Source organism: Protopterus annectens, chromosome 10.part0 (genome assembly GCF_019279795.1).
Source record: "Protopterus annectens isolate FY-2018-M chromosome 10.part0, PAN1.0, whole genome shotgun sequence".
Taxonomy (NCBI): Eukaryota; Metazoa; Chordata; order Ceratodontiformes; family Protopteridae; genus Protopterus; species Protopterus annectens.
In genome coordinates this window covers 1,792,213,909-1,792,237,008 of record NC_056744.1, presented here as the reverse complement: position 1 = coordinate 1,792,237,008, position 23,100 = coordinate 1,792,213,909, and the positions used below count along the sequence as shown (strand labels likewise).

Here is a 23,100-nt window from a genome sequence, read left to right as displayed (position 1 = left end):
CAAGCCTAATTAGGATAATTAATTAACTTATTATGACATCACTGATTTTGTAATGGGTATGCTTTATAAGTGCATTTCTATTGTGAAATTCGGTTTCTGAGGAAGTCTATGTGGATGAAAGCAGTCATTAAAATAGAGTAAGCTAAAGAATATTTCTCTCCTGGTGTTGTTCTAGAGGCTTGGTGTTGTGGTTTAGTAGACTGGCAAATTAGACACACTGGAAAGATGACAGTGAGTGAGTGAAGAAAATGACATAAAACAGTACTTTATGTCACTTGTTCACTTGAAAACAATTTGCCATGACTGCTGTGGTATTAAACTGCACAATTCTAAGAAGAAGAGAACAAAGACTTTCTGAAGATTTAATGTAACATGAGGAGAAATGAACAACAAGAAAGTGTTAGTAGCATTAGCATCCAAGGGAAATGTGTAGGACTTCACTGCATGTATGCTTACAGATGACTTGCACGAGATTGGTTAGGAGCACCTACTAAATATACGAATGTTATGGCATGATCGGTGAAGCTGTTAAGAGAACAGCACTATTACAAACCTGAGAGTACGGCTAACAATGCAGTTTGTACAATTAGAGTAGAATACAATAAATCAGCATTAGTGAAGATATATGGATAAAATAAATCAGCATTAGTGAAGATATATGGAGACACAAGTAATTTACTCAAACTTAGGGAAAAGGCAACCATTGGGGGAGAGAACATATAGTACACAATCAATGTATGCGCATATGCTACAGGACCACCCTTAATGTCACAGCAGACTTCTAAAGTGACCCTGTCAACAGCCACTGACAACCAGGGAATTTACTGGTGGGGAGGACATAGGTAGACAGCCAGGCCTTTCTCCCATACAATACAAGCGCACATGCACACCTAGCTATGTACAATTTAGGAGATGCCAAACTACCTACTGCATATGTTTTTGTAATGTGGGAAGTAATCAGAGCACCTAGAGAAAATCCACGTGAACAAAAGGAAAGTAAAACACCTTATGCACAGAAGGCACCTCGCCCGCGAACAGCAATGGCAAACCTTTTGGGTTTGGCGGGTCAAACGCTCTTGGCACAAAATAATTTAGTGCACTTCACATAAGCAACGAATGCAAAAGCAGTGTCTTTGGTAACTCGGGTGTTGGTGATCGCTAGTGTATTATTGAAAATGTTGTGGCATGTGTCACCTTTGACATGCGTGTCACAGTTTCGCCATCTGTGTCCTAGAACCAAGTACTGTGAGGTTGTGATACTACTCGGTGTGTTATCCATGTGAGGCCACAGTGCATTTGAAACAGAAATGCTCTCTAGGATAGTAAACACTTTGTACACAGAAGGCACCCTACCCTAGAACAAGTACTGTGAGGTTGTGATACTGCGCAGTATGTTATCCATGTGAGCCCACACTGCACTTTACATAGAATCGTAACCTCCAACACATACACAAAAACCACACCCTCTCTAATCCCTACATAACCCTCCTCTCTCTTACTAATTCTAGGTATTTATCAGCTTCTCTATATATAATTGTCTCTGATTTACATACATAACTCTCAACAATATTACACCTCTTAATACCCTATCTCAACATGCTCCCAAAACCCTCACTCATCTCCTTTTCACTTCTACTACTTCATCTAACCTATCTTCATTACTTCACACAACTCACTACTTCCTACCACTCACAATCCTTCCATGTAACTAACCATCTTAACTCCCCTCACCCACACTCGCATATCTCTCCATCTTTATCCTATCAATAACCTTCTAGTTTTCCCATACAAACTATTCACGTCTCAAAAACACTCCATCCCCACAACAACTAATAAATGTCTCAGAGTCATAATAGATCCCAATCCTTTCAGTAAGCTGTTCAACTACCCCTCTGACCCAATCTTTCATCTGACCATCAGTATATTATCAGGTGATATTCATCCCAACCCAGGTCCCCCCACCCCAACTACCATAAACAAGTCCATATTCCTTACTTCATTAAACTCCCAAAGTATAGTTAAAGTCCCAAACCTCCACGCCTGGCTCATACATAACAAACCTGACATCCTATCCGTTTCTGAAACATGGTTAAAACCTCATATAAAAGACTCTGAAATAACTCCACCTAACTATTCTATTATCAGAAAAGACAGAGCCCATAAAAAAGGTGGAGGAGTAGCTCTCATTTACTCCTCCTCCTCCCTGTTAGTCACTCCCTACACCAAACCTATTCCGCACTTTAATAATGCTGAACTTCTCCTAACTTTACTTCAAGTTAACAAACACAAACGCATTTGTCTAGCTTCCCTCTACATCCCCCCAGGAGACAATATTTCTACACTTGAAGATATCCTCTCCTGGCTCTCCAACAACATTAGCAACAAAACTATTATCTTAGGAGACATGAATATTAACTGGGCCACCATTCAGTCTCCAACAAACTCTCTCAACATCAACCTCTACAATTTTTCTCAACTAATAAACTCCATAACACGCCCCTCAAAAAATCTTTCCACTGGTAGTATTCTAGATTGGATTCTAGTCTCCCATCCCCACTATTTCTCTGATAGTGGCACTCTTCCAGATTCCCTCAGTGACCACTTACCCATCTTTACTCACCGTCTCCCCTCAAACCTACATTGCACCCATAATTACATTACTACACGTAACCAAAAAAAACTTTAAGCCAACAACCTTTTCAAACTCCCTTAAATTAATAAACTGGAATTGTCTAAAAACATCATCTCTAGATAACGCAGTTCACCACTTCAACTCAACATTCTTAAAAATACTTGACCTCCCATGCTCCCTTAAGGACAAAGCGAATAAAGATTAATTCCGCGCCATGGCTGACCAAAAACACTCTAGCATCCATGCGGCACAGAGATAAGGTCTGGGCACACTACCAAAAAAACAGAACCCCATTACTTCATAACGAATATAAAACACTTCGAAATAAAGTTAAAAAAACTCATCATCTCTGATAGTCAAAACTACTTTTCGACACTCCAAAATAATAATAAAACAAATCCTCAGAAATTCTGGAAAGGTATTTCTACCCTTCTTAACCCCAACAAATCAGATACCCCTTCCCCAGACCCAAATATTCCAGATTCAGATTTAGCTACCCAATTTAACTCTTTTTTCATTGAATCTATTTCTAAATTAACCTCTTCATTCTCTACCACCACCACATTCTCCAACATACCCCCACTCTCCACTAGCAACACTCTACCCTGCACTACTACATGTCCCTCATTCCCATCGACTAACTCTATACTATCTACGTCTTCTCCATCTCAAACTTTCTCGTCATCTTCACTACCCACTAACACCCACTTTTCCCACTCTCCTCTATTCTCACTAAAACCAATTCCCACTTCTACTATAAAGAAACTCCTTAGGAAACTGAAGCCATGTACAAACGCTCCTGATAACATCCCTTCTTACTTTCTCAGTATAGCTGCTGATGTAATTGCCTACCCCATTAGCATTTTAATTAATCGCTCTATACAAGAATGTATAGTACCTCAAATCTGGAAACAGGCCTTTATCATACCCTTACATAAAGGTGGCAACAATAACAATGTAACCAATTTCCGCCCAATCGCTATCCTGTCTCCCATTTCTAAACTCTTAGAAAAGTGTGTCCAACTTCAACTCCTACCACATTTCTTAGATAATAACCTCCTAACTCACTCACAACATGGATTCAGACCACATCACAGCACCATGACAGCCCTCCTCTCCTTCCTTGAAACTGTAAACAAAGCCTGTGACTCTGGCCAAATTGTATCTACCCTACTTCTTGACCTTCTCCAAGGCATTTGACACCATCTCACATAGCCTGCTTTTAACTAAACTTTCTGAACTTAACCTAGGTACTTCCTCTTTGACTTGGTTCTCCAGCTACTTATCCAATAGATATCAAGCAGTAAAATGGAAGAAAGCCACCTCCTCATTTCTTAATACCCCTACCGGAGTTCTACAAGGCTCCATACTGGGTCCCCTTCTCTTCAACATATTTATAAATGATTTCCACAAATCTATCCCATTCTCAAATATCATCCAGTATGCAGATGATTCAACTATTATCTGCTCTGCCTCATCCATTCCCTCACTTCTAAAACTTACACAAGATGCCTTTTCAACCATTGAGCAATGGATGAAAGATAATCACCTAGCTCTCAATGCTTCTAAAACCAAATTAATGGTATTTACCCCCACTAAAGCCACTCCTTTCAATATGAATACATTCTCAATTATGAGTCAAAATAACACACATCTGGAACTGGTGACAGATACCAAGTTACTTGGGGTCCAAATTGATAACCAACTAAAATTCAACTCCCACATACAACTAAATATAAAAACCCCACCAAAAACTAGGTATGCTCTACCGACAAAATCATTACCTTACACCTGCCACTAAAATCACTCTCTCTACTTCCTTTCTCATCCCCTCCCTTCTCTATGGAGCTCCACTCCTAACTAATCTACAGTCCTCTGTAAAAAAAAAAAAAAAAAAACTCTCCTCCTGCTACAACAAAATTGCCAAGTTTGCTACTAGCCATAAGTCATCAACCCACCACTGTCTCTCTCTCCAAAAACTAAAATGGCTAGAGCTACCTAATCATCTAACCTACACACAATTAACTCTCGCCCACAAACTCATTCTCAACCCCTCCCTCTGTCCCTCACTTTCTTCTGCCTTTAAAATGCATCTGCCAAATAGAGTATTAAGGTCTCATAATCAAAATCTATTAGAAGTGCATAAACCAATTCATCCCCCTGGAAAAAAACTACTATCCTACGGCCCAGCTCGCCTCTGGAACTCCCTTCCACCTTCCATTCGCACAATCCCTAACCATTTGATTTTCAAAAGATCTCTTCATTCGTTTCATTCATATCGTCCCAGTGGGAATGCTCTTGCTCCCACCCCACATAATTAACTCTGGCTACCTCATCTTCCATCCTTCCCCTGCTTCTCCAGTAATTTTTCCTTTTTTCCCTAACACTCACACTCTGTTTCCTATGGAATTTGCAAAAATGTACTAGTCTGATATAATGTACTAGACTGCACTTCTTAAGTTTGTGCATCGTAATATGAATTTACTTCCAGTATTACTTTGTAATATTACTTTGTTAGTCTGTATCATCTATATGATCCATCATAAGTATACAGAAGATCTAATGTATGCTGAACTATTTTGTAATTATTTGCTTGAACTTTTTGCATTGTATAACTATCATTAATAACCTACTGTATTGAGATTGTTATGGAGCTTTTCTCCCCAGGACTCCATTGAAAACGGGTTCATTTTGGCCCAATGGACTATCCTGGTAAACCAACTGCAAATAAATAAATAAATCGCCCTGCTAAGCATTTAAAAAAAAAAAAAAAGCAAAACTTAATGCTTTATATAGTTAAGAGCCCTGAAACAATATGTATTGATGGTGTCACAATGAGGAGCTGTTAAAGCAAGCTACACAACTGAACTTAGTATCTTAAAAACAAAATATTTCAAAGCTACAGCCAATGATAGGTAGGCCTCAAAAACATGTCAAGACATGTCAACAAAGTTTCATTTGATGTGTTTCACAACAAACACTTATGCATTCCTTTTTTCAGACGGCAAGCGCAGTATACCTCAAAATTAATATACTGTGTTGCTGCATGAGAAATAAAAACATACATCAATTCTTAAATGTGATGCCTCAAGACTTTAAATGCTTCAACAGATAAAAATAGCAAACACTGACAACTTCCACATAAACATAAAAGATACATTTCCAAGTACAAGCAAACAAAATTAAGTTAAACATTCTAACAAGGTCTAATCCAACCTCACATGCCCTCAGTGCCTGACCAGGTCCAATCCAACCTCACATGCCCTCAGTGCCTAACGAGGTCCAATCCAACTTTACATGCCTTCAGTGCCTAATAAGGTCCAATTCAACCTCACATGCCCCCAGTGCCTAACAAGGTCCAATCCAAGCTCACATGCCTTCAGTGCCTAACGAGGTCCAATCCAAGCTCACATGCCTTCAGTGCCTAACGAGGTCCAATCCAACCTCACATGCCTTCAGTGCCTAATGAGGTCCAATCCAACCTCACATGCATTCAGTGCGTAACGAGGTCCAATTCAACCTCACATGCCCCCAGTGCCTAACAAGGTCCAATCCAACCTCACATGCTTTCGGTGCACAACAAGGTCCAATCCAACCTCACATGCCTTCAGTGCCTAACAAGCCCTCCAATGGCCCCCTGAGAGTATGCTACACAAAAAAAGCTGCAACAGGAATGCAATTTCCATTTACTGCCACAGAAAGGAGGTCAGTTATTTCACTCATCCTGAAAGGCAGAAATATATAAAAACTCTTAAAAAAAAGTGTTTCATTTGCAGTCTTCTGAAGAAATGTCAATATTAACGCATAAAGTTAACATTATAATACACCAACAGTAACCTTGAAATGTAGCCTATAAAGTGCAAGCCAAAAAGCTTCATCCTGTAGTCTTCAGTCAGATTCCCTCAGCCTCCCTTTGCCTGCTGTGAAACACTAAATCAAGTCACTCAACTGGACAGCACACCCAGGCCACCATTAAAAATGGGTCTCTGGACACCTAAGCTAACAAAATATATAAATACAATAAACAACCCATTCATAATCTACAAATGCCTCAGCAACACAGAAATGCACATCCACATTCTGAAAGCATCAATAATGTAATTACACAAGCTATGTAATGTATCAGTTTTGTCAGATGATTATTGTTCCCTTTAAACAGTTCATGGTGTCACCACTAACACGCTATACAACAGTCTCAACATATAACAATTAAGAGCATTTAGATTTCAGCAAGCTGGTGTCCTGTCCCAACAGTCCAGCTACAGTTTCTAGTGAGAAACAATTGTTTGGGACAGAGATTCATATGGAGGAGGGTCGGGTAGCATTAGGAATTACTTGACATTTACCAGGAAAGTCCAACGGGGATAATTACGTTATAGTTAAATAAAAGTATTATGTCCTTTTTTCAGTGGAGGCCTGGGGAGAAAAACTCCATATTGACATAATATTGTTATAGTTAAATAAAAGTATTACAAAGCCCAATACAGAAGCATGACATATTAAGTAAATAAACAGCTTCAGTTCATACAGTGGGAACCTGTATATATTACAAATATTTGGATGGCTATAACAAACTGAAAAAGAACATTGTCAACTGATAAGAGTATACTTACAAGTTGACGTTCACAGAGATGACATAATAACCACCATAAGTACATTCTTTGGAACAGAGACAACTAAATAATACACACTACGCAAAAATATATTTGATCTTTGACAATGTTTAGAGGGAAGGAATTAGTAAATCTATTTCTTAGACAAAGTATGTTGGTGGTGGAAACAGGGAGGGATTAGTTCAGCCAGGGGTAGTGCAGGAGCAGTGCCACATTTTAGTTGGGTAGTCTTTTAGTAGTGGTTCAAAATTGCAGAGGTTCGAAGTAGATCTAATTTGCAGAAGGATTGAATTCCATTTTTTAGCAACATGCCAAGTACAGATTTTGGCCAGAGGATTTGTGGGGTTTATATATGTGGAGAAGATGATGTTCATTGGATCAAAGTCTATTAGGGTGACAGGAATGCAGGGCTGTCATCGGCTTTGTGAATAATGTATGTGGAGATAAGCTGTATGTAATTAAGTTTTGAGGCAGTTCAAGTCACTTCAAAGCCTTAAGGGCACTTCAGTGGCAGTACAATACAGAAGTACTGCTCTGAGGACGATGTGACACTACAATACACAAGGGCATTGCGTCCTGGAACCTACAAAGAGCAGTACCACAACATAAGCACCTACTAACAGAATCTCCTCTCGTCACGAAAAATGTCCAGAGGGAAAACTGAACCATAGTTTAGCTTCCCTCTTGGTTTCTATTACAGCTGATCCCAGACAAAAACAGACTTAAAGTATTTTGATTTTCCCTTTTTGGGACCTGACAAGTACCCTGAAAACAATATTCTCAAAAGAAAAAAGTTTTTTCAACACAAAACCCAATTTTTTGTTTCTGTATGGGCTGCAAGCGATGCATACCCACTACTAAAGCAAAAGAGCAAATACTGCTTTTGCAAGAGTCTCACAGCAAAGAAAGAAAAACACACCATTTTTCAGTTTTTGGTGAAACAAAAGAGAAAGTTTACTCTGCCCTACTGTCCAAATGCCTCATGTACTTTGCACTACCTAAAGTGCAACATTTATTTTCAGTTACAAGAATCAGGAACTGAGAAGCTGTCCCCATTCCTGGGTTTGAGGATGAATAACCTGCCTAAACAGCATCACAACCGGACCTTTACAACAAGCTAGATGGTGAACAGCATTACTATCACCTTCCAATAAGTGGGACAAGGTGTACCATCAAGACCGCTCCTCTTAAAAGAGGACAGGCAAAGGGATTACTAAATCTCAGTAGCAGCAAGCTTAACTGATCCAAAACAATCCTGACCAAAAAAAAAAAAAAAATCAAAAGAAGCCCAAACATCTCAACTGCAACATTCCTTTATAAAGTATGCTGCACAAAAAGGAGGTACTGAACATACAGAACACGAACATATTTCAAGAGAGGGAAGGACAGCAAGGACTACAAACAATGCTACAGTAGCAAGTTTATACCTGAACAGAAAGCTTCAAAAGCAAAACCATAAGCTTTAAATGTTGTTAATGCTGTTACCATCAGGCATCTCAGCTGGGAAGATCATATCTGGAAAAGAAATCTAGCTTCAGTAAGTCCAGACATATCATGTTTCCAATGTAACTAAAACAATCTGCATGAAATGTCATTCACAAACTGCCTTTTGTATTATCCACAGGGACTGTCTTACTGTGCCAACCAGCTTTCACTGTAGGAAGAAGGAATACCATAAGCACAACAGCAAAACACCTTAGACAGAAGAATATAACAATGAGCCAAAGAACACTAAAGATTCAACTATCATGACTACACAGATTACCATAGCACAAAGTAATGTCTGCTATCCTGGCTACTCAACTCAAGCAAGTTTTCCAAGGTTTGTAAGCAGTCACCGCCTTGTTCTGAATGACTTGAAGTCTAAGTGAAAGTCCCCCCTTTCAGACACTAATAAAGGCCAGTATTACAAAAATAACACAAGTGGATCTGCCATCACAGACCTGTAATAATGAAGACATGAGTTCCAAAGCAAATAAGAAAAGCTTGCTGAGAAACAGGGGGAAATGAGACAGTCACTGCCTAATTTTACTTGTCTGCACTGAAGGTTTGTGGAATTTCTGCCTCTGCTTCAACATCTTAACTCATCGCAGCTTGAACTATACAGAAATAGTGGAAGACATTGCAGACAAAATGCTGAAATGGAAGGTGCCTGTCCTACTGAAGTCTACACAGCAGACCACAGTCAGCTGAGTGCAAATTAAGTCTGGTCTCTTATTAGGTTTAAGTCTGGTCTCTTATTAGGTTTAACGGTTCATCCATGACAAATGGGACAGAATACAACACCTGGGTACTAGGCATTTGAAAGGCTAGCAACAACTGTCAAGAATGACACTATTTCTTATGTAGCTCTTCCACAAATAAATGTAAGGGTTTAAAGATTATTCTAGAAAAACAAACAAGTGTTCTTTTATAATATTTTGAATGTCCTAGCCAAATGCTGTCTCTGTTCTTGGTCAACATCAGGATAACTATCTCCTTAAATATGAACAAGTACCTATTTATACCTCATACCTCTCTACTTCTATCAATTTCTCTTCCCATACTCTCTCTCCACATACACCGCAAGCCTGCTTTTCTCTCAATTATTCTGTAATTCCTGCTTGTGTTATACTATCTTATCTTTAATCCCTCTATAAACTGGCTAAAATTTCTCTAAATATTAAATCATCATATAACTTGCATCTATTTTTAAAGGTTTTCATATTAAGTCCAATTTGGTATAATTATTTAAACTGTAGATTTTCTGCATTATTTTTGAAGATTGTAAAATTATTGTTCTTAAAAAGTGATGTAATATTTTGGAGGTTTTCTCCCTGTGCTAAAAATGGGCTCCCACCCAGTTGGACTTTACCGGTAATTAAATGTCAAACATAAATAAAAATAAATAAATTTCTCTGAGTTTCTGACAGAGAAAGTTGAATTCCTTCAATGAACTAACCTAACATGACCTTGACTGTTAAGACCACCTATTTCTTTCTGTATAAAGAATTTGACGACCACCACATTTCTCTGCCAGCAAGTAGAAGAGATCCCTGCTAATCAATCTTCAAAAATTTCGTTAGTTCACCATCAACTTACCTGATGGGCTTTGGAAGACCCATAGGCGTAAGATCATACTGCGGCTTAGCTGGTGTTTTCCGAATTGGGAAGCAGGACACTTTCCCTGCTTTTCCGTTCTGTGATGCATCCAAATTCTGCAGTACACAAACAGTAAAATTACACATGGGGAAATGGCTAACTAACATAGAGCAACATTCAAACACTCCACAGCATTCTGTTACTAACATATCCACGCTAACAGAATGTCACACTTATGTCGCCCTCAGCATCGAAGTAAATGATCATACCAAAATATACCTCAATACAGATAAACAGAAAAGCTTGTCTGTAAATAGACTGTTACTCGAACATCCTCTAGAAATATTGTTTTGATGTCACATCAGTACAGGCACCAACATGCTTACATTAAATGAATATAACATGAACGTCAACGTCCCTCGAAGTACACCAAAAGTCACAGCTTAACAGTCATCACTAATAATGCATTAAGAGACTCTTAGATTAGTCTCAGATTGGAACAATCACTACTCATGATATACTAACAGTCACCAATAATCCTGCATTAAATTAACCAAATGTCACATCCAAAGTCAGCAGTCTACTATGCACAAACAGAAAAGCACATCAAAACTCACCACTCCTGTATTATGAAAAAGTCAGAGAAGTAGCTCCTGTGACCCTGCACTAAAAATGCCATGTCCACAGAGATGTCACCAGTCTTCAGGAGACATAGGTCAAGTTTTAAATGGAGTGAATGTTTTAATCCACTAACTACAGCCATGTGCAGCAGTCAGTATTCTGCTGCAAAGGAGGCATGCGCAACAGATTTCTGACAGCACGGGATTGCACAAGGCCCACTCGCTCTTCTAATTCCCTAGATATCTACAATCACACTTCCCACCTCCAGAACTGCTCTGTGCACTCCACAAGGCTTCTCTGACTCCACAAGACCATCATACAGCTATTTCATGCATCAGCTACTTTCCTAGAAATGAACTGCTACTTTACATTCATGGTGAGATACACCGCCTCAGACCAGAACATGCACAAACCCAAGTTTAGATTTTTACAGAAAGCTGCTCCCCTACCCAAGCAGACTGTGTGGACACCCAGAGGATATTGAAGCCTGTCCTTTGCTCATTAACAGCCACATATTAAGCTCCAGCATCTCTTACTCGAAGTTTGATGCAGATGCTGTACCTTATTCACTTTTCTCTTCTACATGCAATATCCCAAACCCAACAGAGAGAGAGAGAGAGGAGAGAGAGAAACAAACAGATTCACATATAGCTGAAAGACAAACCCTGAAGTCACACAATGGCAATAACAGCAAAAATTAGCATGTTTCCAAAGGTGAAGATGGCAAACAATGACATTTACAGCTATGTTAAAAGATTGCAGTGTTTATCCAGATGCGCACCTGTGACATGTTTTAATACAAAAAAATGCTGCCAGGCCATTATTTATTCAGTTACCATGTTACGTAGGTAGGTGGTATTAAAAATGAAAAGTTGTGGATCATCAATGCATTACGCAGGTAGACAAGTGTTAAAAATTAAGGTTGTAGATTATCAAGGCGTCATGTAGTTAGTAGTGTTAAAAATTAAAGTTGTAGATTATCAATGCAAGTCCACAGAAGTACAAGTATAACAACTATCCATTTTGTAATCTGTGTGACCAAAACCACAAGGGTCCCCTTACTTAGGGCAGCATCTGCTTGTAAGTATCCAATCCATAGGTTCATAGGTTCATAGATTAGTACTAAGCTAACTGCCCTTGTGAGCCATTTTAAGCTTAGCCAATTATCCCTTTTGAGACTCAAACCCTGCACCTTGTGTTTGTAAGGCAAACACCTTAACCATTAGGCCACCCTAGACTGGCTATATGTGTGCACCATCCAGGCACTGAAAAAATGACCAGGGAAGGTGAGTAGTCATCATACTGCTGCTCTCTGTCTGGACTTCTTCCCTGCTTCAAACCATCCAAACTGTGGACTCGGGACATATCCGCTTTGGGCCCTAAAAACAGTCCATTTATTCAACCCTCCTACATGTCCAGCTTGGCTAGTTCTCTTGCTTAAACTCAAGACTCAGCAAGAACTTTGCCCAGCATAATCCCCCCCCCCCGGACAGGCAAGCCTATCCTCCCTGCCTGCATCAAGTGCTCGCGATGCTGAGCCAACTTAGGGGGCCTTAGGCTTTAGTCAAGATTGTATTCCTCTATACCACAGGCTAATATCTAACAAATCTGAAGTACAAAAGAAATTAAGTAAATAAACGTTGGGGGGAGCAAGCTGTGCCCCACATGCTCTGCTACTTTAAGATTCAAACTGTCAGGCCATGCAACTTCAAGAAAGAAGAACACAGTTCTGCAATAACTGAATCCCACAATTTCTCACTATGAGCACGGCCTTGCAGGGATACGGCTGAAAATCCATGTCATTCCTCTTCTTGGCTGTAGGGTATCGACTTCCTTCTTTTGCACAGACAATGGAAATGGTAAACAAGAGCTGTCAAGACACCAGAAGTTAAATTATAACATCAGTTTTCTAGCTTTCATACAGCTTATTCTCATTAAACACGGTTACAGCATTCTACCGCTGGATACCAACAAGACTGAACAAGAGGCGGCATTCTCAAAATATAGGGGATTTACTCTCTTCAACATCTAAGCTACACAGGCAACACCTTGCCTAGGTGCAGACACAGGCACACAAACACCCACCCACTCAGCCATACACCCATAAAGGCAGACACTAACACTATAAAGGCAGTCATAAAGCTAACGAATAGTTGCTGCAACCAGAATGAAGGTGGAACTGATACTTTGATATCTGACAGACTGTGTTCTTTGAGTGAGGGGGCTAGTGAAAAATGAAGCGACTTCCCTGCTTAAGTTTAACGTACTAAATATACATTGCAATACTTCATGAGATCTAGGAATACTACAGTGACATAAGTAGCCTTGGTTTGCTTGCTTGCTTCAGTGGTCTAAGAAAGAAGTACTGAAGATTCAAAACTATGAGTAGGTCTGACAGCATGTTTTGGGGTATTTTGTCTAAGGAACTGCTTGTACAGATGTTTCTTTAAGACTCTGGAAAGTGATGGCAAGATGGCTACTAATCTGTAGTTATATAGTTGTACAGATGTACCTTTATGAAGGGCTAACATTTTGGATTGTTTTCAGTTTATGTAAACAATGTTCTTTGCTGGATCCAGTTCTAAGGATTGACACTGGGTAGGTACAGTTGTGTACATTTACCATAAATGTAGATGTTCGAGTGTATTCACTGTTGCAGTCATCACATTTGGGTTATCTGCTTGCAAAAGCCCTCAGTCAGCCTGATTAAGAAAGTCTTGGGTCCTGCATCGGTTGCTGTCCCTTCTTCCATGACGTCAGGTTGCCAGGGGTATAAAATATGCAGCCAATGCCATTACATCAGTTTTTCTTGCCACAGATGTCAGGCGCCCACCTAATGGGAAGCAATTAAATCTATAAATATACAAGGTTATACCGCCAACAAAAAAGCAAATACACCAAATAACTTTTGAGCATAGTAGAGGAGAGTAGAGGTATAGCCAAAAGAAGTCAGGGGGCTGGAGGGAGGGTAACCAGGACTGCAACAGTGAATACACTTGAACATCTACATTTATGGTAAGTACACAACTGTACTATGTTCTTCGTGTTTCACTGTTGCAGTCATTTCATTTGGGTATTTTCCCAAAGCTAAGGATGAGAGGAGGAATTTGGACAGGATTAGGGCCACCTATAAGGCCCTGCAAGACTGCAGTGGCAAAGCCAGCTCTCGATTTAGAGAAAATTGGCAGATGGTAATGCTTGGTGAAAGTATGTACAGAACTCCAGGTAGCAGCTTCTAGGATGTCTTTGGTAGGGACGCCTCTAGTCTGAGAAAGGCTGTAGAGGTAGATGCAGCCCTGGTTGAGTGGGGTCTGATCCCCTGTGGGATAGGTTTTCCATGGTGCTTGTAGCAGAAATGAATGCAATGGCCTATCCATTTGGAAATGGTTTGCTTTGAAATAGCCTTCCTCTCTGCCCCTGTAGCAAATGCCACCAGCAGTTGGTCAGATTTCCTTTGAGGTTTAGTCCTGTCCAAGTAGAATCTAAGTTTGTCTGTGCACATCTAAGGAGTGCAGTATCCGTTCCCCTTTGTTCTGTGGATTAGGAAAGAATGTTGGCAAATGAATGGACTGATTAAGGGCCACACTGCATACTACCTTGCGTATGATGGAGAGATGGGTCCTGAGGGACACCCTGTCCGCATGAAAGATGATGAAAGGCTCCACTGCCATGAGGGCCTGTAACTGAGAAACCCTTCTTACTGACGTGATTGCTAAAAGGAAAGCTGTTTTCCAAGAAAAGAATTTTAAGTCTGCAGTAGCAGCTGGCTCGAAAGGGGGAAGAGTGAGTTTCTCCAATACAAAGTTAAGGTCCCAGGCTGGAGTTGGAGGTCTCCTGGGTGGTCATAGATTTTTGGCCCCTCTGAGGAACTGCTTGAGCAGTGGATGAGGGGAAGGTTCTGTGTTACAATGAGCTGAAATGGCTGAGGCGTGCCTCTTGATGGAGGAGAAAGACAGGCCCTTGTGAAGCATCTCAGTTAAGTATTGTAAAATCTGAGGTAAATTGGGCACTGCTGCGTTCATCTCTTGAGATTTGTTCCAGGCACGGAATCTTTTCCATTTTTCAGCACAAGATTTTCTAGTACTAGGCCTCCTTGCCTCTAAAATGATATCCATCACCGATTTACTGGGGGATGGTAAAGGAGAGATTAGGTAATTAGCCAGGCTGCTAGGTTCAGTGTTTGAAGATGAGGGTGCAGAATCTGGTTCTCCTGCTGAGACAATAGGGTAGGAGTCTGAGGCAGGTGCCATGGGGCCAACAGTGACACACTGCGCAAGAGGGGGTACCAGTGTTGGCGTGGCCAATCTGGTGCAATCAAAATCGTCCTTGGTTTGTCTTGTTTGATCTTCAGTAATACTTTGTAGAGCAGAGGCAGAGGAGGAAAGGCATAAACTGATTTGTTTGTGGGGAGTCCTTGTGCAAAATTTGTCCAATTGATAGTTCTGGGGGGAGGCAAATGGGTCTATATCTGGGCTCCCCCATTTGCTTGTCAACATGTTGAAAATCCTTGGTTCCAGTTTCCACTCGTGAGGGTCCATGAGGTTTCTGCTTAGTTCGTCTGCCAGTGTATTTAGTTTTCCTGGCAGGAATTGAACTTGTAGATGCACTTGGTAGCTCAGGGCTGTGTTCCACAATGCCATGGCTAGTCTGTAGAGGGAGTAAGAATGTGTACCCCCCTGCTTGTTTATGTACCACATAACAGTGGTGTTGTCAGTCTTTACCATTAATTGTCCTGGAAGAATGTGGTCCTTGAAGGTTGTCAGAGCATTCTGTACAGCTAACATTTCTTTTTGATTGATATGCAGGTGCATTTGACTTGGGTTCCATTTGCCCTGAATGCACTTCTCTGCCAGGTGAGCCCCCCCCCCCCCATGCATAGTCTGATGCATCTGTTGTTAGGGTTTGGGCAGCAGGGGTTAGTGTGAATGGTAGCCCCTTGTTTTGGTGGCAGGCCTCTGCCCAACAAGAAACTCTAGGCGTAGGCAATGCATGACAGGAATCATTGCTTCTAGATCCTGAGAATGTTGACACCATAGGCTTTTTCGATACCATTGTAGTTTCCTCATATGCAGTCTTGCATATGGAATTAGAGGAATGCAGGAGGCCATGAACCTCAAGGCTTGTAGTATTTGCCTTGCAGACAGCAGGGTTTTTGTGGCCACTTGTTTGAAGTAGGTTGTCAAATGAATTTGCTTCTCTGGCGTGAGGAAAGCCATCTGGGAAGTTGTATTCAACCTTGCTCCCAGGAATATAATTTGTTGACAGGATACCAGGTGTGATTTCTTTTCATTTATGGTGTACCCCAGACACGTTAGGAACCTTTGTACAAAGGCCAGATGATTCAAAAGTATGTTCTGGCTTTCTGCCTGAATTAGACAATCGTCCAGGTATGGGTATATTTGAATAATTCTTTGCCTGCAAAATGCAATGACTGGAGCTAGGCACTTTGTGAATACCCTGGGCGCAGTAGATAAGCCAAAGGGCAGTGCAGAGAACTGATGAGGCGTGTAGCCTGCTTTGATGTAGGTATCTTCTGCAAGATTCCCTGATTGGGATGTGCAGGTATGCTTCCTTTAAATCTAGTGTTGCCAACCAGGCATCTTTGCCTAGCATAGGGAGCAACTGGTGAAGAGTCAGCATCTTGAATTTTGGAATCACCAAAAAGGTGCTTAGAGTAGACAGGTCCAGGATAGGATGCCATGAACTGTCTTTTCTGGGTACCAGGAAAAGTCTCGAGTAGAAACCTTGTCCCTTTTCCTTTTCCGGTACCAAATGAATAGCCCCCATACTTAAGAGAGAAAATACTTGCTTTTGGGCCTCTGTCCACTGATTTGGGGGTAGATCTGGCCATCCGCTTGGTGCTGGTAGCATGTGGAAATGAAATCTGTATCCTTGGGACACTATATTTAAAACCCATTTGTCCTGGGTAATGAGTTCCCAACTCTTTGCATGAAGAGCAATCTTTCCCCCCAAAGGGGTAGTCAGTTGAGAAGTGCTTGGAAGTTTTAAAAATAAGTCATTGAGACAGTTTACCATGGGGGCAGTTTTATTACTCCCAGATTTAGAGGTGGAGGCCACCCACTGCGTAGTCCTGTGAGTACCCTGGGACTGAAGCCTGGGAGCTCTGCTGTATCTGGGTTTGGACTGAGAAGGTCTGGAAGAGGCAGGAAAGGACCATTTCTTGGAAGGCCAATGCCTACTAAACCTTGGGGGTTGTACTTGCAAAAAATCTAACAGTTTGCATAGATTTAGCTTTTTCCTCCATCTTTTTAAGAACTTTTTCTGCCTTGTTGCCAAACAGGCAGTCCTGGTTTAAGGGAGCATCCAGTAATTTTGCTTTAACATGATTTGGCAAAGATTGCTCCTTAAGGCAAGCATGCCTTCTAAGTACAGACCCAGTTACAGCAGCCCTACAAGATGCCTCTAGCGAATCAAAACCACACTGCAAAGTATGTTTTCCAACTTGTTCAGCTGAATGCAGTAAATCCTGTAAATCCTTATTTTCAGCACAATTAGGAATCAACATAATTTTCTGTTTAAGCAATCCAATAATATGCTGCTTATACTTTAACTGGAAGTTTAAGGCCCTAATGGCCAAAGTTGCAGAAGTGTATACCTTCTTACCCTATCTATCCAGCGCCCTGGAGTCTCTATCAGAGGGGGTAAGATTTTTGGCAGTAGTAGCATTAATGCCCTTGGGTCCCTGTGAAATGGTCTCAGGACCAACAGTAGGATTTTTAAAAATGAACTTGTGATAGTAATGGACCCTGTAATATCTATCAGGTTTTCTGGGAGCAGGAGGTAAAGAGTCAGGGGCCAAACTAGATTCCAAAAAGGCATAGGTTCATACTAGGCTATCTGCCCTAGGGCATTTATAAGCCTAGCCAGAATGTGTTTGGCTTTCGCCACCCATTTTAAATTTATTTTGCTATGCCTTTTTTTGAGGTTAGTATACTGTGCCTATGTCTAACAGTGACACAGAAGTGATAGCCGGGGTAAACCTACGATCTCCCATCCACTCATCAAGATTCTTCTTGAAGAGAGTCAATGTGGGACTCTGCCTAACCTGGACTGGGATTTTATTCCAGAGTGAAGGGAGCCTCTGGGTTATGAATCTGTCCCTACAGCATGTCCTATTTATTTCAGTGCTGAGGTTCAAGTCTCTCGAGCGCGTAGCTCGATGGGATTTGGATTTTTCTGAGGTGCAGCATGTCCATTAATTCCGGGCTGGACATGGCTTTATACGTCAGGCACAGATCGCCTCTGAGCAGGTGGTATGCCACTGAGTAGAGCTGGAGTTTCTTTAACCGGGCAGCATATGGCATCTGTTTGAGCCCTTTGATCCTCTTGGTGAGGTACTTTTGGGGTCTTTCCAGTTGTTGCAGGTGTCTGGTAAGGTACATCCCAAAAGGGGCATTGTACTCAATTATGGGCCTGATGAGGGATGAGTAAAGAGGCACGATGACTTCCCCTGATCTAGATGTGAATCCCTTCATGATTAGGTGGGCTATATAAAATGTTTTTCTAACCACTTTGGCCACGTGGTTGTCAAATGAGAGATTGCCATCAACTTGGGTCCCCAGGTCCCTAACGACTTCTTCTGTACTTAATGGATTATCACCTATGTGGTAATTTGTGGGCACTATGTTTTTGCCAAAGGGGATGACTATACACTTTTTGGCGTTTAGCTTGAGGCCATGGCTCTGGCACCAGTTGTCTGTTTCTATGAGTCCCTTTTGGAGGATGCTTGTGTCGGCTGGAGAGTTGATTATGGCACCCAGTTTGCAGTCATCTGCGAACTTGGTCAGCCACAGTCCTTCTGTGTTGGCCTGTACCGCCGAGAAATATATATACCGAACAAGAGAGGTCCCAGGACTAAGCCTTGTGGGACGCCACTTGTAACTGTCAACAATGTCTAGTACAGGAGGTATGGCTAAAGGCCTATGCTGGAGCAGTAATTAGAAATCCCTAAGCCTCTTTTTAGAATCAGAGAATTCCTGACTTTCCCAACGAAAATGCTCCCAGATTGCGTGCAAGGTTTCACCAAATGAGAAATCCTCTGGGGGAGAAGCAGAGGGAATAGAGTCCTCAGCACCAGAATCCTCATAGGTAGATGAGGGTAAAATCCTGGTCATCAGAGGCAACAGAAAAATCAGAATCCTGGTCAGAAGTATCATAAGCAAACTCAGTCCTAGGTCTCTTAGAGGGGGAAGGCTGGCTTCCCCCGATTAAAGTAATAAGGTCTTCAGCCATTCTTTTTTTTTTTTTTTTTTTTTAGGGATAGAGGCCTGACCATGTGGTCTGGGCGTCAGTTTTCCAGGCATGGTTCGAGTTTAAGGCCTTGAAGAAGAAGATTGCGTTGATTTAATACGCAAGTCAGTAGGCCTGAATACACCCTCAGAAGCTGGTGCCTGCACAGCGGCTCTGGACCCAACCAAGGTAGAGACATCCGCAGGTTCCACCACAGTTGAAGCATCTCGCAGCATACTGGACTCCGAATGGATCTCAGTAGAGGCTTGCGAATCTGAAGTAGCGGGTATCAGAGGCGTCAAAAGCACCTCACTGAGTACCGGCTAACTGGCTTAGTAGAAGCGTCGTCGGCAGCTTTGGACCTAGGTGGCCTATCTCTGTCTTTATCTTTGTGTTTTTTCGGAATGTCAGTAGTTGGATGGCTTACCAAAGACATATCAGGATAATTGAACCGAGCACCAAAATATTTAGAAGCGAAAATATACCGACGACGGACAGTTCGTGGTTTAAATAAGGCAGAAAACCGACAGCGAGGTACATCGTGGTCAGGGCCTAGGCAAGGAATACAGTACGAATGAAAATCTTTATGAGGTATTTGCTTTCCACAAGTAATGCAGTTATTTACTTTTACTGACACTGGTTTAGAGCAAGAAAACATTTCCCCAATGGGGTACTTGGCTTTTAGTTGGAAGACTTTGGTTCTGAAACTCGAAAATGAAAATTTTAGGAGTCGGCCGACCGGCACTTGCCAACTGCTTCTGCTTCGGGCACCGCATGGCAAGAAAAATGGATGTAATGACGTTGGCTGCATGTTTTATACGCCTGACGACCTGACGTCACGGAAGAAGGGACAGCAACCGACATGACCCAAGACTTTGTTAATCAGGCCGACTGAGGGCTACTGCAAGCAGATACCCAAATGTGATGACTGCAACAGTGAAACACGAAGAACATCAGCAGTCCAGTAGTAATGTGGTTTTCAGCTCTGCAGTGACTTAACAGTGAATTCCACTCTGTAATCACAGCTGGTAGCATCTATTCAGTACAGTACTACGGGGTTTGCTGTTTCTATGAAGTGGGTATTGAAAGAACATGCTACATTATTTGGTGAATTACTGGTGTTTGAGGAAAGCTGGGTTTGTTTGCCTGGTTTAGTTAATGCATTGATATTTTGCCACATGTTTTCAGGGTATGGCTTATGGGAAGATTCAAATTTGGAAAGGTAACAAGAGTTTGTCTCTGACTTTCTTTAGAAGTTTTATCCCCCCAGTTCTCAGCAAGGGAGTTGATGTATATTGTGTACACACACACACACACACACACACACACACACACACACACACACACACACACACACACACACACACACACACACACACACACACACACCAAAAAAGGGGAAACTAGTTTACAGGAATGACACTGGCACACAAACTGACAAAACAGACTGCTGTCATAATTTTTAATGTAAGATTTGTGTTAAATAACACTTTGCACTCGGTGGTGCAGCGGTTATCGTTGTCTCACAGCAAGAGGTTCTCCCATTCAATTCTCAACGGGAGTGCCTTCTGTGTGTAGTCTGCATGTCCTCCCCGCGTTTGAGTGAGGTTAAAGACATGCAGGTAGGTGTGTGCGTGAATGGGTGTGCCTTCTTTGAAGGTTGGGAGTCGGGCTGGCAACTCGGCACCGTAAAAATCCACTGCCAATCATTAGCAGACCAGAGTTGTGCTGTGGCGACCCCTAACCTGGAAAAGCCGAAAGACTTTTTTACTCTTAAGAAAACAGGATTTCAGCTGGTATTGCTTGTTTAAACCACAGTTTATTAAGTAAAAACAAAAGATGAGAGCTTTAACCCTTGTCAGATCCAACTTACATGTATAAGTAACAAGTAATATATATTTTTCAATAGTCGACACAAAAAGCCATGCAAATTAGAATGAAGTCATTAATCCAAGAGCACTTACACAGATCACATTCAGTGATGAGTGGAACAGTGGTACATCCAAGAGCACTCACACAGATCACATTCAGTGCCAGTGAGTGGAACAGTGGTACACACAGAGTTTGCATTTTTATTCTGACTGGTGCTGTTTATTCCTTATCCAAGTACACATTCAGTATGTATCTGGCTGTTAACCAGTATGCGAGACATAGTGTCAAGTAAGGATGTTAACATCCAGCCTTACATTTTATGTACTACAGTAACTGAACAAAAATGGATGGTAGTAAGATTAATCTCTGAGTGAAACAGTGTGATGCCAGAGGGGAGGAGCTTGGTGGTTATCGGAACTCAAAAAGAATTATGCTGCTAAGAGCACAGGTGTAATTATGACTTGGCAACTGTGTGCGAGTCTAGGAGTATGTCAGAAAAGAGAATAAAGCCAATTGCCCTCGGGGTTGGTATCAAGACAAGCTAAAATAAAAAGCAAGTGTAAAATTGTGTGCATGCATGAAAACTCCCAGGCTGAGAACACATTGGGGAGGGGAAAAGGTCATAGATGGGCCACACTGAAGGACATAGTCAACACAAACCAAAAAATAAGTAAACTGCATGTGTAAATGTTTATATACACACACACACTTGTATGAATGTATGTGTTAGATATATATATATATATATATATACACATACACACACACACACACACACACATCCAACTGTATGGAATGTTAACACAGGTAAGTAGGTTTAGGAGGTTGACAGCGTCTGTGTGTATGTGAGAGAGAGTTAGCGGTCAGGTCAGGGATAACAGAAGGATGAGTGTTGTGTAAGAGTTTGTATTTTAGGGTAAGGGTTAGGTTAGCGGATAAATATAGTGTTGTCTGAGTGAGCTTGTGAAGGTTTGTGTGTCTCAGTCAGTCTTATTTATTCATTTATTGACATCTGTTGACTGGGAAAGTCCACTGGGTCAAGAACCCACTTTCAGTGGAGGCCCCGGGAAAAAAGCTCCAAATGTATTAGAAGTAAAATGAATCGAAAATGAGCAAGATCAAAATACTGCATGCATAAAAGAAGAACATATATACAACATCTGGATCAGAGTTGTCATTCATTAAATACAAGTTTTTATAAGATACATATTTAGACAGTATAGATGTGAATCAGTACCATCTGTAGTGAGAATTAACAAATTGCATTGTTAGGTAAACAGAACAAAAAGAAAAGCGGAGTTATAGAACTGGTTGATTATTCATTGCAAAACACAAGAGTTTTTGATGGACTGTTTTAGGTGGCAGTGTTACAGAAAAATTTTAATCATATTAAGTTGTACAGTTAAGGTTGGGGGAAGGGGCAGTGTCAAGGTTAACACCAATTACTAAGGTAAAGAAGGGTGGCGGGATGGAACCTTAACAGCATTAAAACCTTGCCATAACACTGCCACTCTCCAAACAAATGCGAGACTAGTGTTGGGGGGGTTAAATATCGGGAAAGGAAATAGTTTTCCTCTTGATATTATTGTTTTCTCTTCTTTTCTTGTTCTCCAGTTTGTGTATGATGAATGTATTTGGTCAGTGTTTTACATATGACATTAGGAAAGAACGTCCAAATAATACATCTAAGAAGTTGTGTTAAGTGAAATTATATGCCTCAACTTGTGCTCATTAAAAAATTATTTTAAAGTGCTTTTGCCTGTTTCTGTTAATAAAGTGAAATGCTTCCACAGATCTCAATATACTAGCATGTACTACGGTAGTAGTCAGTACTACTGATTGGGCTTCCTCAGATCTCACTATACTAGCATATACTACAGTGGTAGTTAGTACTACTGATTGGCCTTCCTCAGATATCACGATACTAGCATGTACTAGAGTGGTAGTCAGTAGTACTGACTGGGCTTCCTCAGATCTAACTATAGTAGCATGTAGTACAGTGGTAGTTAGTACTACTGATTGGGCTTCCTC

At 41.1% G+C, this 23,100-nt stretch overlaps 1 protein-coding gene across 8 annotated transcripts in view; it reads right to left on the bottom strand.

Moving 5' to 3' along the window:
• The window catches only part of PRR14 (proline rich 14), a 1,002,113-nt gene that overhangs the window by 140,836 nt on the left and 838,177 nt on the right, over nucleotides 1–23,100 (bottom strand). For all 8 annotated transcript variants that reach the window (XM_044086619.1, XM_044086621.1, XM_044086620.1 and 5 more), the window contains one exon: nucleotides 10,327–10,442. In XM_044086619.1, coding sequence (XP_043942554.1) covers nucleotides 10,327–10,442 — 116 coding nt within the window. The remainder of the gene's footprint in view (nucleotides 1–10,326; nucleotides 10,443–23,100) is intronic.